Raw genomic sequence first — 14,753 nt, 5'->3', positions numbered from 1 at the left:
AATTGACATCATTTGAGTCAATTTAACAACTGCTATTACAACCATAATATCTAAACCATGTTTTATAATAATGTTTAATACAATGTGATGCCATAACCTTATGGGCAGCCACAACTATAGAGTACGAAAATAAACTAGAGAGTACATAAACCTACAATAGTTGTCTACACCATCTCAATCTAATCTCAAAACGAAATGGCAAGTATCATCTACAGTACCTACATGAAACAATAAAGTAGTCATAATGTTGCCTAACGCCAAATGCAAAGAAAATAATGCATCCTACTTGTGAGATTTATGTATAGTTTTTAAATAAATGCCATGTAAAAAATTCAAAGCAATAAATGCATTAAAAATTTATAATAATAATGTTTTGAGTACATTTTGAATGATGAAAATAGATATCCATATTATAATTTTTTGTATGAGATGTTGTGGGATTTATATATGTTATTAAAATATATGTCACGTTCTTTGATATAGAAGGCCATATATTACTTTTCCGTATGGGTTACTGAAAGTCGTAAAGAAGTTGCATGGAGCCTGCAAAATTGAAAGCATAAACAGACGTTGCCTAAAGAGATTGCGCGATTGGGGAATATTGGGGAATTCTGGAATTCCCCAAGGCAAGCAACAATTCACTGCAAACGTTGTGCGATGTGTGGTGGTTAAGGCTAGAAGGGATACAGCTTTTGTCAAATGAACGTCAAAAGTTGACATTTTTGGCATTGTAGCTAACGCGAACCCTTTTCCTAACCTTAACCTAATTATTCTAACCTGCTACGTTAATTCTCCTAACCTGCTGCATAAGTTCTCCTAACCTACAAAAGTCAGATCTGACAAAAACTGTATTCCATCTTGTCAAAACCATGAACGGTGGCGCTCGTGCTTGCTGACGTAACGGTCATCCCCTTCCTGTTGTTTTGCTCTTCGCAGTACTATCACATTACAGTATGGTTTAGAAACTGTTTTACTATCATAGATAGAACATGTCTTTGGTACTACCTCCGACACCCATTATAGGTGGCACAAAAGTTGGTGCGCCAGTAGGCAGGCAATAGTTGTTGTACCCGTTGAAGTAAGCAAGTCAACAGTGAAGAGACAGCATACTTACTGTATGTAGCGTGATCTTTGCAGACGCTGCGTGTATAATTGCTACAGCCTACCGAATTTTACAGGTAAGATATAGCCTAGCAAGTTTGGAAGTGAACATTCAGAATGGTTTTGTTGTTTGAGTGAATGTCATGACATTTAATTATCAGTAAAATCTTAGACTAGTCTAGTCATGTTATTAGCACTTAAGAAAAACGTGTGCAAGAATGTTGCAGATCTAACATGTTCTTCACTTCTGACAATATAGTAGACTGACTTTATATATATATATAAACAATAACGTTTTAAATCACCAAATTGTATTATGTCATCAAAAGCACATGTTCTTAAAAAAAAAAAAAAAAAACATGTTTTCCCATCTAAAGAGGTTTAAAAAAAATAAATAATAATAATGACTATAATATGGTCAGGCTGATCTTCGGCTAAAATGGACGGACCAATTTGGCCGATTTGGGACGACTATTTTTGGCCAAAATAATGGTGACAATGGATGGACCTGATATAGCCCATAATTCGACAGTCACGTGCTGAGTGGGAAGTGCCTATTAAGTGCCAAATAAAGTAACAGAGTTGAAGACACCCATAAATCCCCTTGTGACAGGGGGAATATCAAATCATATCAAATTTTATTTGTCACATGCGCCTAATACAACAGGTGAAATGGTTACTTACAAGCCCTTAACCAACAATGCAGTTTTAAGAAAAAAAGTGTTAGGTAAAAAATAGATAAGTAAAAATGAATAAAGAAGAAAAATTACAAATAATTCAAGAGCAGCAGTAAAATAACAGTAGCGAGGCTATATACAGGGGGTACCGGTACAGAGTCAATGTGCAGGGGCACAGGTTAGTCGAGGTAATTGAGGTAATATGTACATGTGGGTAGAGGTAAAGTGACTATGCAGATAATAAACAGAGTAGCAGCAGCGTAAAAATGCAAATTTGATTAGCTGTTCAGGAGTCTTATGGCTTGGGGGTAGAAGCTGTTAAGAAGCCTTTTGGACATAGACATGGTGCTCTGACACCGCTTGCCGTGCGGTAGCAGAGAGAACAGTCTATGACAAGGGTGGCTGGAGTCTTTGGCAATTTTTAGGGCCTTCCTCTGACACCGCCTGGTATAGAGGTCCTGGATGGCAGGAAGCTTGGCCCCAGTGATGTACTGGGCCGTACACACTACCCTCTGTAGTGCCTTGCGGTCGGAGGCAGAGCAGTTGCCATACCAGGCGGTGATGCAACCAGTCAGGATGCTCTCGATGGTGCAGCTGTATAACTTTTTGAGGATCTGAGGACCCATGCCAAATCTTATCAGTCTCCTGAGGGGGAATAGGCTTTGTCGTGCCCTCTTCACGACTGTCTTGGTGTGTTTGGACCATGATAGTTTGTTGGTGATGTGGACACCAAGGAACTTGAAGCTCTCAACCTACTCCACTACAGCCCCGTCGATGAGAATGGGGGCGTGCTCGGTCCTCTTTTTCCTATAGTCCACAATCATCTCCTTTGTCTTGATCACATTGACGGTGAGGTTGTTATCCTGGCACCACACGGCCAGGTCTCTGACCTCCTCCCTATAGGCTATCTCATCGTTGTCGGTGATCAGGCCTACCACTGTTGTGTCGTTGGCAAACTTAATGATGATGTTGGAGTTGCGTCTGGCCATGCAGTCATGGGTGAACATCGAGTACAGGAGGGGACTGAGCACGCACCCCTGAAGGTGGCGGATGTGTTGTTACCTACCCTTACCACCAGGGGGCGACCCGTCAGAAAGTCCAGGATCCAGTTGCAGAGGGAGGTGTTTAGTCCCAGGGTCCTTAGCTTAGTGATGAGCTTTGAAGGCACTATGGTGTTGAACGCTGAGCTGTAGTCAATTAATCGCATTCTCACATAGGTGTTTATTTTGTCCAGGTGGGAAAGGTCAGTGTGGAGTGCAATAGAGATTGTATCATCTGTGGATCTGTTGGGGCGGTATGCAAATTGGAGTGGGTCTAGGGTTTCTGGGTAATGGTGTTGATGTGAGCCATGACCAGCCTTTCAAAGCACTTCATGGCTACAGACGTGAGTGCTACAGGTCGGTAGTCATTTAGGCAGGTTACCTTAGTGTTCTTGGGCACATGGACTATGGTGGTCTGCTTGAAACATGTTGGTATTACAGACTCAGTCAGGGACAGGTTGAAAATGTCAGTGAAGACACTTGCCAGTTGGTCAGCGCATGCTCAGAGTACACGTCCTGATAATCCGTCTGGCCCTGCGGCCTTGTGAATGTTGACCTGTTTAAAGGTCTTACTCACATCGGCTACGGAGAGCGTGATCACACAGTCGTCCGGAACAGCTGATGCTCTCATGCATGCTTCAGTGTTGCTTGCCTCGAAGCGAGCATAGAAGTAATTTAGCTCGTCTGGTAGGCTCGTGTCACTGGGCAGCTCGCGGCTGTGCTTCCCTTTGTAGTCCGTAATAGTTTGCAAGCCCTGCCACGACTAGCGTCGGAGCCGGTGTAGTACGATTCAATCTTAGTCCTGTATTGATGCTTTGCCTGTTTGATGGTTCGTCGGAGGGCATAGCGGGATTTCTTATAATCGTCCGGGTTAGAGTCCCGCTCCTTGAAAGCGGCAGCTCTACCCTTTAGCTCAGTAAGGATGTTGCCTGTAATCCATGGCTTCTGGTTGGGGTATGTACGTACGGTCACTGTGGGGACGACATCATCGATGCACTTATTGATGAAGCCAATGACTGATGTGGTGGACTCCTCAATGCCAGCGGAAGAATGCCGGAACATATTCCAGTCTGTGCTAGCAAAACAGTCCTGTAGCTTAGCATCTGCGTCATCTGATCACTTCTGTTTTGAGCGAGTCACTGGTACTTACTGCTTTAGTTTTTGCTTGAATATGAGCTTGTTGTGTGCAACAGGGACAGGCAATTGAATGCATTTTTAAAACATTTCTAGCCTGTCTATCTATGGGTCACACTGTATCTGCGAGCTGTTGGCTAGGGCGCACATGCCAAGACCAGAGTATGCACATTTAATTTAACATAACCGTTTTTGTGATAAAACTATCGGTAGAGTTAAAAATGTGATGGAAATGTGATGAACTTTAGAGTTTCATTCGGAACATGAAAAAAGCTAAAAAGTACATTTTGTGTTCACGCACTGATTTTTATCTGCAATAAGTCCTTTTGGTGGAAACACGGCACTGGTGGGAAAATTCACATACTATATTTTCTTTATGCGGATTTTAGAATATTTGCATGAAAATCTGTCACCAATTGGATGGAAACCTAGCTAATAATGGTGAAAACTTGTATAAATGTTGGGGTTAAGTAGGTTAACATCTTCCTACACTCTTGGAAAAAAAGGTTCCAAAAGGGTTCTTCGGTAGAAGCTTCCGGTAGAAGCCTTTTTGGTTCCAGGTATAACTCTTTTGGGTTCCATGTAGAACTCTCTGTGTAAAGGGTTCTACCTGGAACCAAAAGGGGGTCTACAAAGGGTTCTCCTATGGGGACAGCCGAAGAACCCTTTAAGGTTCTAGATAGAAAAAAAGTTCCTAACAGTGTAGAGGATGCACAGAGGGACATGTCAAAATGCTGAATTTTGGCACTTTAGCAAGTCTATATTCATATAAAAAATCTGATTTGTTGCATTTTCCATGTGGTCTATAGTAAAGGGCACTTCATTTATAATGTTTTATTTATTTACCTTTATTTAACTAGGCAAGTCAGATAAGAACAAATTCTTATTTACAATGACGGCCTACACCGGCCAAACCTGGACAACGCTGGGCCAATTGTGCGCTGCCCTATGGGACTCCCAATCAAACCAGGGGGTCTGTAGTGACGCCTCAAGCACTGAGATGCAGTGCCTTAGACCGCTGCGCCACTCGGGAGCCCATTATAACAGGCTTTTAAACTTCAACATTGGTGCACAATTGGTGCACAGTGTCTACTTAAAATATCAAAGGGGCAAAAGGCACTCAATTTGTGGAAGACCCGTATAAATAGGCTACATTCATAGCACAGTGAAATGACTTTCAGCCAGTGAAAGTTTTAGAGAGGAAATGCTGACTGAGGCTGGGTGTGTCTTCCTTAAAATGAGAACTAAAAGTGTTAACAAAACAAATGTCAAAAGAGATTGAGATGAGATTTTGGAAATACCCTGTAAATTCTCCCTATGGAGTTGTGCAATAGAATTAAATGTTTTTAATTTCAGTACCTTCTGTCTGAGCTGTTATTCTATTTCTAGTAATAAGACTTATTCATGCCAGAATAACAAAAAGTAGTCAATTTAATCATGATCTCTGTTTTTCTCTCAGACCAAGTGAAACTGAAAGACAGCATCCTTTCAATTGCATAAGCCATCATAACACCCATCATGGAGGTGTCTCGCACCATGGAAACAGAGGAGCTGATGACATGTCTCCAGATCCAGCTCTACCACCCCCAGCAGGCCTCTAAGGCTCTGTATCGCCTGCTGCCCCTGGACGCCAGGCACAAGCACCCAGCCGAGGACCCCCTGAGGCTGGGCCGGGACGCCCACGGCTGCACCTTCGCCCTGGCCGACCCACGGGTCTCCCGCAAGCAGCTGGCCTTGCAGGCCTACCTCACCTCCAACAGTCCCGACATGCTGTTCTCTGTGCAGAACCTGAGCCAGAAGGGACGCATGACGGTCAACGGTTCTGAGTTGGGGTACCTGGAGAGGGCAGAGCTGCCGAATAAGGCCCTGGTCCGGTTCGGGGAGTACGAGGTGCTGATACGTCGTGAGAATGGAGAGGCGAAGGGGAGCTTCGAGGTGGAGTTTGGGGTGCTGGCAGTGCCCCCTTCCAGAGAGGTGGGCGTGCCAATTATGGTTCCCGTCATGGATACAGGCTCAGACCATTCAACCAATGGCATCCCACCACTCATGAGCCATGGGCCAATAGAGATGGATGAGACAATAATGTACCAATCATGCAGCGTGTTTCTCTCATAGACAATACTTTTCTCTTTACCTAGTAGCAGTTTTCTTGAAAAAATATTGATGTTAAACATTCTGTAATCTCTCGTAGACAGGAAGTGACAAACTTTCGCAGTAATTTTACTTCTGGGTAACCGAGATTAAACATTCTGTAAACTTAATCATAGTGTTGACTGTATGTAGCGCTAAGGCATTGGGACCTCAAGTGTAGTTTTTCATATCACTCCACAAGTGTTATTAAGACTGTTACGTTATATAAAATGTGAAACTAAAGCTTCTGAATATTGCCCTTTTTCATGTAGTTCAAGTATCAGTGTTCAATGAAAGATGGGGAAGGATCATACTGTTTTGTAAATGTTTACTAAAATAATAAAACTGTTTTAATTGTATTCTTGTGTTACACGTCATATACTTGCCAAAGCCTTTAAGAAGTAATTCAACTTTTACTTGCAAGGCACCAAGGTTTCTGGACCAATCAGACGGCCCTGAATGTGTTCACATTCGGTGAAGGGTCAGGGAGGTACATACAGTGCCCTCGGAAAGTATTCAGACCTCTTGACTTTTTCATATTTTGTTAATTTACAGCCTTATTCTAAAATTGATTAAATAAATACAAATCCTCAGCAATCTACACACAATACCCCATAATGACAAAGCAAAAACAGGTTTTTAGAAATGTTTGCAAATGTATTAAAAATCAAAAAGAGAAATACCTTATTTATATAAGTATTCAGACCCTTTGCTATGAGACTTGAAATTGAGCTCAGGTGCATCCTGTTTCCATTGATCATCCTTGAGATGTTTCTACAACTTGATTGGAGTCCACCTGTGGTAAATGTAATTGATTGGACATGATTTGGAAAGGCACACATCTGTCTATATAAGGTCCCACAGTTGACAGTGCATGTCAGAGCAAAAACCAAGCCATGAGGTCGAAGGAATTGTCCGTAGAGACAGGATTGTGTCGAGGCACAGATCTGGGGAAGGGTACCAAAACATTTCTGCAGCATTGAAGGTCCCCAAGAACACAGTGCCTCCATCATTCTTAAATGGAAGAAGTTTGGAACCACCAAGACTCTTCCTAGAGCTGGCCGCCCGGCCAAACTGAGCAATCGGGGGAGAAGGGCCTTGGTCAGGGAGGTGACCAAGAACCCGATGGTCACTCTGACAGAGTTCCTCTGTGGAGATGGGAGAACCTTCCAGAAGGACAACAATCTCTGCAGCACTCCACCAATCAGGCCTTTATGGTAGAGTGGCCAGGCGGAAGCCACTCCTCAGTAAAAGGCACATGACAGCCCGCTTGGAGTTTGCCAAAAGGCACCTAAAGACTCTCAGACCATGAGAAACAAGATTCTCTGGTGTGATGAAACCAAGATTGAACTCTTTGGCCTGAATACCAAGCGTCACGTCTGGAGGAAACCTGGCACCATCCCTACGGTGAAGCATGGTAGAGGCAGCACCATCCTGTGGGTATGTTTTTCAGCAGCAGGGACTGGGAGACTAGTCAGGATCGAGGCAAAGATGAACGGAGCAAAGTACAGAGAGATCCTTGATGAAAACCTGTTCCAGAGCGCTCAGGACCTCAGACTGGGGGCGAAGGTTCACCTTCCAACAGGACAGTGACCCTAAGCACACAGCCAAGACAACGCAGGAGTGGCTTCGGGACAAGTCTCTGAATGTCCATGAGTGGCCCAGCCAAAGCCCGGACTTGAACCCAATTGAACATCTCTGGAGAGACCTGAAAATAGCTGTGCAGCAACGCTCCCCATCCAACCTTACATTGCTTGAGAGCATCTGCAGAGAGGAATGGGAGAAACTCCCCAAATATAGGTGCCAAGCTTATAGCGTCATACCCAAGAAGACTTGAGGCTGTAATCTCTGCCAAAGGTGCTTCAACAAAGTACTGAGTAAAGGGTCTGAATACTTATGTAAATGTTATATTTCAGATTAGTATTTTTTATAAATTTGCAAACATTTCTAAAAACCTGTTTTTGCTTTGTCATTATGGGGTATTGTGTGTAGATTGATAAGGGGAAAAAACAAGTTAATCAATTTTAGAATAAGGCTGTAACGTAACAAAATGTGGAAAAAGTCAAGGGGTCTGAATATTTTCCGATTGCACTGTAGATCCAGAAATTTGCAGAGAAGTAGCATGCCGTTTGGCCGGAGCAAGGAGTCTGGGTAGCCAGGCAAAGGACAACTAGCTCTGAGGCAGGTATGGCTCATCTGGACTTGGGCTTGGTCCTGTCGGCTCTCTTGTGCTCATCTATCCGCAGGAGGTAACCCCCTCTCAGCCACCCTTCCTGGAAACAGAGGTAAACCCCAGAGTTGGACGGAGAGGACCGGTGGATGAGGTAGCCGTTTCCCTCTTGTGAGAGATCCAGGGAGTGGGTTCTGTTATTTTGGAGAAGGCTGTGCATCTCGTTCCCAGTATACAGGGCTGTGGGCAGGGAGGTGGACATAAATAAATAAGAGTGAGATATAACCAGTGGCTACTGGGCTCTGAAATATCCAGTTATACATTATAATGTTCTCGAATAAGCCATTATAGATGTGTTGTGATTGATTGGTGTGTTGACAGCACTCCCTTAATGTGACCTTACTAAAGAGCCCCTGAAGTGGAAAGGGCCATCAGCTCACCTGTACACAGAGACAGAGGGACACATGAGCAATGTCCAAGGAGGCAGTGAAGTCAACAGGCTTCAGGAGTGACAGATGAAGCATCCGCAGTAGAGTGGGAATGTCATCGTCGTCATGCCGACGAGAGGTCGGGCAGTCCTGCCAATATGTCATTATGAGCTCTGGGCACCGGACAATGGAGAAACCTTGCAACCTCCTCTCTAGATGTCTCTGCACCATCCCACGTGGAAGAGCTTCCCCTCTCCTGTGCTCACATAGTGTGCATAGCACAACCTTGGTAAAGGATAGAGGAAGCTAGGAAATAGCACTTCTCAGTGGATGTAACATGACACTACAACTCCTTCTGTCACAGGGAGACTAGCAAAATCGAAACAAAGTACTATCAATATCATAGCATCTTCTTTCTTACCAGCATCTATGTAACTATACACCGACTCACTCAATCCTCTCTCCAAGTTCCCAACAGCGATTGCAACACCTCCACTAACACCTTCCCCAACCTCACTGTCAAGTTCTCCCTGCACCTCCAAACAAGCCAGGGTTACATCAGCCGCCTGACAGGTATAGATTCCAGAGTCATGAACCCGGGTCTCAAAGGGTGTAGGGAGGCACCAGGGCAAACCAGTGGCAGGGTTGAGGCTGAGTAGGGCCACAGTGCAGGTCTTCCCAGTGCCACACAATCAATGGGGCTTCAGCAAGACACTAGGCCACACCCCAGACAGGAGCATGACCAATAAGCTCACAGTAACACAATCCATGGTCCCCCAGGGCAAGCATGGAGTATTTTTATGTCTGGAAATTACTGCTCAGGCATCTTCTGCATTTCAATGCCTCTGTAGTTTCCCAGTGCTCTATTTGGAAGCCCTTTCCCATCCCATGATCTCATCAAACAGCTGGGATATAAATCATCTTGTGAACTCTGCCTCAAAGGACACAGAGGATATTTTGTCCATACTCAATCATTATAAAGGAAATAAGGAAATCACTTGTTCATAAAAATAATTACTTCAGTTGGATTGGTAAATGAAATACAGTGCTTTTAAGTGGTAATCATTTTGCAGTTGAGCATACAAGCAAAATCAAACACTGATGGTGCCAGTAAAAATGGTCATACACAATTTATGACATGTTTTTTTAATGGTGACAGTACATAGAAATGATGAGCATTGAGGAAGACAGTTCGCTGATGCCACTCAACTCAAGAAGAGTAATGCAAATGACTATGCAGCAGTCAGACAGTCTTCTTTCTTCAAGCTGGGCCTGCCCAAGTCCTTCCTGAAGAAAGAAGACATACTTCTTTCAAAAAAATGCTCACTTTTTCCCATTGAAATATAAAACCTAAGACACACAAAATGGCACAGAGATGTCTGACCATGATGGGCCATTGCAGCTCCTGCATAAGGACTGATCTGGTAGCGGTGGCACCCATAACCCTGGAGAGAAGTGTCAGGATATCAAGAGGAGCAGAAGTCCACTTCTGTACCAACCTCTGGAAAGAAGACAGTGGCCTAGAGGGGAAGAGATGGGAGAAATAGGATGATGATAAGTTGAATAGAAGGCAAGTATAATTAAAAAGGACATGCTAAGCATTGGGAAAGTCTGTTCATCCATTCAATTACAAAAATAAATTATATATTTAGTATGAACGACATTACACTTATTCCAACATTTCTCATTTCATTACTGGCACCTACATGGTTTCCCTATTCTGCTAAAATAATAAACGCAATACTTCTCTAGCAGAATTCCACTTCCATACCAACCTCTTGTGCAAGGAAAGAACATAAGAGGCCTAGACGTGGGGGATGGGAGCAATAAGATGGGGATCAGTTGGATACAAAAGGATTCAAAAGATACTAAGCATGGGAAAAGTATGTCATCCAATGGGGCTAAAAGGTGATAAACATAGGATTAGTTGTTTTAAATTTTTGCATTGTAATTTCAGAAAATGTCCATAATATATCTGGCGCTAATAGTGAAATGATAGTGTTTCAGAGTATTACTTACCCGCTAGTGTTAGGATTGGCTGTGACATTCGCCTATCGATTTCTCCTGCCGGAGCGGCATCAGTTGTCAAAATGGGAAAGCTGTTTGACTTGTACCATCTAAAATGGCTGTGAAATATATTTTCAATAACAAAAAGTTATAGTTTTTACAGCTGTTTGAAGCTGGTAGACCAGCTTCAAACAAAACTACATTTGTTTCTGAAAATATATTTCACAGCAATTTAGATGGTACAATGATTCGCTTAACTATTCAGTGCTTGTTTTCTCACATAAACCGAAATTGAGCGACGTGTAGAATTTTAGCAACCATCAAATGACAGAGCGATTTCCACTAGGTAAACTGCCAAAGTCAGAACAGCTTTCCCATTTTGACAACAGATGCCGCTTCAGCTGGAGAAATCAATAGGCGAATAGCACAGCCAATCACAACACTGGCGGGTAAGTAATAGTGAAACATTCCACTATTACTGCAGATATTATGGAAATTCTGAAATTACAATGCCAGAATCCTGTGTAGCGTCTTTAAAGTATGATAAATCATACTTCTGTATAAAATGACCTTAATTTAACATTACCTCCACATGTCCTCATTGTAGGACACAGCATAAGACAGCACGGCCATCTCCTAGATTGTGTCCACAACACCTATCCACAGATCATGGTTCTAACAACCTACAAAAAGCAGAAGTGCTAAGAATACCTGGGGTTATTGTCCTATGTATTATGGGAGAGGGCATAGTTAGATCATTAAGCCAAAACATTACATATATTTGAGAGAATGATTGTAAAGAACATGGTAGGGTATGCAGTGGTTGAAAGATAGGAACTGTGACATTGTGAAATTAAGCGCTTTCAGAGATCGTAAGACAATATACATTTGCCATCGCAAAGTAAAAAGATGGAAAGAGGGTAAATTCCCCACTACTTTAAATATAAGTTAACATTGAAAAGCGTATTTTTCAGGAGAATGGACCGAAATGCCAGATTAAGTTACAGTGCTGGTGCATATTGGCTTTCACTGACTGCAATGAGCATTGTCATGAAGCGCCTATAATAACGAGGAAAGATGGGGAAGTTCAAAGTGACGATATAGTTCAAATCTGTTTATTAAAAAGCTTTGAAATCAAAATGTCATCTGTAAAGAAAAGAAAATCATACATAAACGCAGCTTTGGGGTATCTAGGTATGTAAATCGGCATATAATTTAACACAATGTCTTAACAAATCAAATTTGCATAGGTAGTTAAGTTAAATCACTACGCTAACAGTTGCGTCGCAAAACGTCTTGTATACTGGTAAGTACCACCCACAACCAAGATCACCAATTAAAGCGATGTTACACTAACACGTTGTTGGACTGATTATGCAAATGAGTGTTGTTTATTAATCAAACTTAAGCTAGATACAGCTCTAAGTATCTAAAAGACATCTCCAGAATCTTCGTAACATTCATGTTTACCAAAATTACATAGATTGCTATTTAATTAACATTCAAATAGTCCCTTCATGAATCACAGTTTAGAGGGTTTTTATCCATGAACATGACGTTATGAAGGAAGAAATTTAACGTTAGGGTCTTAGGCCTATATAGAGCCCTTAGCAGTACTGCGTCATTTCAAAATAGAATAACACCTCAAAAATACAGTGCCTTCCTCCTATGCCCCAAACAGTTTATGAACCTCGAACAATAAAATCAAGCAGAACAAATGTAAAACAGTTCAAGCAAGAGGACGAAACCGTAGACATAAAAGCGTTTTTTTTTGTATGGGTGCCCGCAATCAATAGAGTATCTTCCAGTAAGTCGCAGGTGAACGCAACGCAATCCGCCACAGACGAAGGGGGGGGGGGTATAGTGCCACGTGCATCAGGAGACGACGATCTTGTCGGATAATTTAACCCTGGAAAGAGAGCAAACCACACAAGTCAAGCGCATTTTACTCATGGAGGAACGCGCTGAGGTTCAGTAAAAACTTCCAGCATTCTTTAAAGGCATATTACGATTTCACATTGTTCAGTTGAAGCAGATTTGGAGAGTTTGTAAAAAGCTAATGATATGGTGAAACAATGCATTTGAAGCTTTTCTAGTCTGGTATTTTAAGCGAGACACTGAACGTCAATGAGGATTAACCCCTAATTCAAACCTTCCCCTCCCCATTGTTTTAAGTGAGCTAGATATGGAGCGTAATTGCATAGTGTACTACCCTGTTTCTGATATCTCACCTTGAGTCAAGCACCAGTGTGGGTTCAGTAAGAGTAGCGGGCAGGAGGCGGCAGAGGCACCCTGTCAGCATAGGGGTCTCTGGTACGTGGTAGGTTGTACATCGCTGGCCTGGACAGAGGAGAGAGCCGAGAGCGCTCATAGGAGTAGCCGTTACCCGCGGGGGGCATGGGGGGAGGAGGGGGTCTTCTGATGGGACTGCGATCACGGGCATAGTAGGAGGACGGAGGGGGGAGGGGGCGACGCTCGTACGGGTTGAGGGAGGAGGCCGTAAGGCGCTCCCTAACCATGACAGAAGGGGGTGGTGGAGGGGGTATGGAGCCAACGCGCCTTTCATCTCCATAGCCTGAAAGGCCACCGTAAGGGGCAGGCCGAGCTCTGTACTTCTCATAGTAATCCACCACCCCATAGCTTTCTCTCTCGCGCTCATAAGAACGCTCTGGGGGGTAAGGGGCTCGTCTAGGGGGAGGTGGTGGTGGAGGGGGGCCGGGGTATCCCCCTGACATGCGACCTCTGTAATGAGGGGGCTCAGGCAGCCCCCTGTCCCCGGGGTAGCCACGGGGTGGAGGCCAGTATCCACCCCTATCTGGTGGGGGGCCGTAATCCTCTTCCTCCCCCCTGGGACGGCTTTTTGACATCTGAACGTGAATCCGTTTGCCTAAAAAGGAAAACCTTGATTAACACTCAGACAGTGACATGCAAAACTAAAGTCCATATTTAACTTCAGGACTTTCCAATGGTTCAATCGTAAATCTTAATGAGGGTATTTTTCTTACCTTGGAAGTCGGTGTTGTCTAATCCTTTTATGGCATCCTTGGCCTCATCTGAGTTGGACATGTGGATGAATGCGAAATTTTTTATGATGGCGCATTCTGTCACTGTTCCATACTCCTCAAACAGAGTGCGGAGCTCATCGTCGCTGCCTTTCTCCACATTGGCCACGTGAAGTTTCACTGGACCCTGATTCTTCCCCCTGCTCGGCTCCACATTGATTGGCCTGCCATGAAGCTTGAAGAGGTGCAGGCTGCGGATGGCTTTAGTGGCAGACTTGCGGTCATCCATGTGGACAAAGGCATAGTTTTTGAACTTTGCACATTCTGTCACTGTGCCATGTTGAGTAAACAGAGCCTCGATCTCATCCTTTTCAACCTCGTTAGGGAGGTTTCCAATAAAGATTTTCACCATCTTTATGTCAACTCAGAGCCTGTGACAGAGGATAGGCATGTCAATATACCAGTTTGGCTGCAAATGAAGTCGTGACGCTAAGTGAGTGGGCGGCATTGACAGGAAATGCACTGGTTAATGTTATATAGCTAATGTTAGCTAGCTAACTAGTGAAATGTAATTTAAACTGGCCCAACAATTACTGAATGTTAGTTAGGCAGCAAACTTTGTTCAATGTCAAAGTTCACATTTCTAAAGTCTGGCAAGCTGTTGTCTAGCAAGCAAAGTTGGAAAGCGGAGTGGTTAGTTAGTTAGCTATGGAATATCGAAAGTAAGTAAGACTTCCTCCATCTCAGCGTCGACTGACTGGGTGGCTAACGACGTTAGCAAGCCAACTTAGCTAACGTTAGCTAGCTAAGTACGTTAGCTATGATAGATAGCTAGTTCAATATAACGACCAAAATAAGAATGGAAAATTAATGTAATACAATTATCGTAAAGCAAGTTGAGCTAGTTAATTTGGCATAAAACAATTCGAAATAACGAATACATTGCCGTAGTAAGATTCCACAAACTCACCTCACTGCTACTAGGACGACGACACACGATAACGTATATCAACCCTACTTCTATGCGTATAATGGCGGTCCACAAACAAACGTTTGAGGTGCCT

At 43.4% G+C, this 14,753-nt stretch overlaps 2 protein-coding genes across 5 annotated transcripts; one reads left to right on the top strand and one right to left on the bottom strand.

Moving 5' to 3' along the window:
* The first annotated feature begins 919 nt into the window (after window positions 1-919).
* On the top strand, window positions 920-6,441 carry LOC311132982 (TRAF-interacting protein with FHA domain-containing protein A-like). Its single transcript, XM_084166387.1, has 2 exons — window positions 920-1,178; window positions 5,412-6,441. The coding sequence occupies exon 2, from the start codon at window positions 5,471-5,473 to the stop codon at window positions 6,065-6,067; it is 597 nt and encodes a 198-aa protein (XP_084022513.1). The 5' UTR covers window positions 920-1,178; window positions 5,412-5,470; the 3' UTR covers window positions 6,068-6,441.
* Window positions 6,442-9,787: 3,346 nt separating this feature from the next.
* Window positions 9,788-14,753, bottom strand: LOC311132777 (RNA-binding protein 4.1-like). Of its 4 annotated transcripts, XR_014613542.1 has the most exons (6): window positions 14,660-14,748; window positions 13,693-14,120; window positions 12,919-13,574; window positions 11,274-11,370; window positions 10,065-10,200; window positions 9,788-9,967 (listed from the first exon to the last, which is right to left on the bottom strand). XR_014613542.1 is itself a non-coding variant. In XM_084166095.1 (4 exons), the coding sequence occupies exons 2-3, from the start codon at window positions 14,099-14,101 to the stop codon at window positions 12,943-12,945; spliced, it is 1,041 nt and encodes a 346-aa protein (XP_084022221.1). In that variant the 5' UTR covers window positions 14,102-14,120; window positions 14,660-14,748; the 3' UTR covers window positions 11,787-12,596; window positions 12,919-12,942. The 4 variants fall into 4 exon arrangements, 1 of the variants encoding a protein (XP_084022221.1); XR_014613541.1 differs by having other exon boundaries at window positions 9,814-9,967; window positions 10,065-11,370; window positions 14,660-14,753; XR_014613543.1 differs by lacking the exons at window positions 9,788-9,967; window positions 10,065-10,200 and adding an exon at window positions 10,398-10,484.

This window comes from Coregonus lavaretus (assembly GCF_964263955.1).
Source record: "Coregonus lavaretus genome assembly, chromosome: 7".
NCBI classification, from domain to species: Eukaryota; Metazoa; Chordata; class Actinopteri; order Salmoniformes; family Salmonidae; genus Coregonus; species Coregonus lavaretus.
This window is presented reverse-complemented; position numbering and strand designations above follow the sequence as displayed.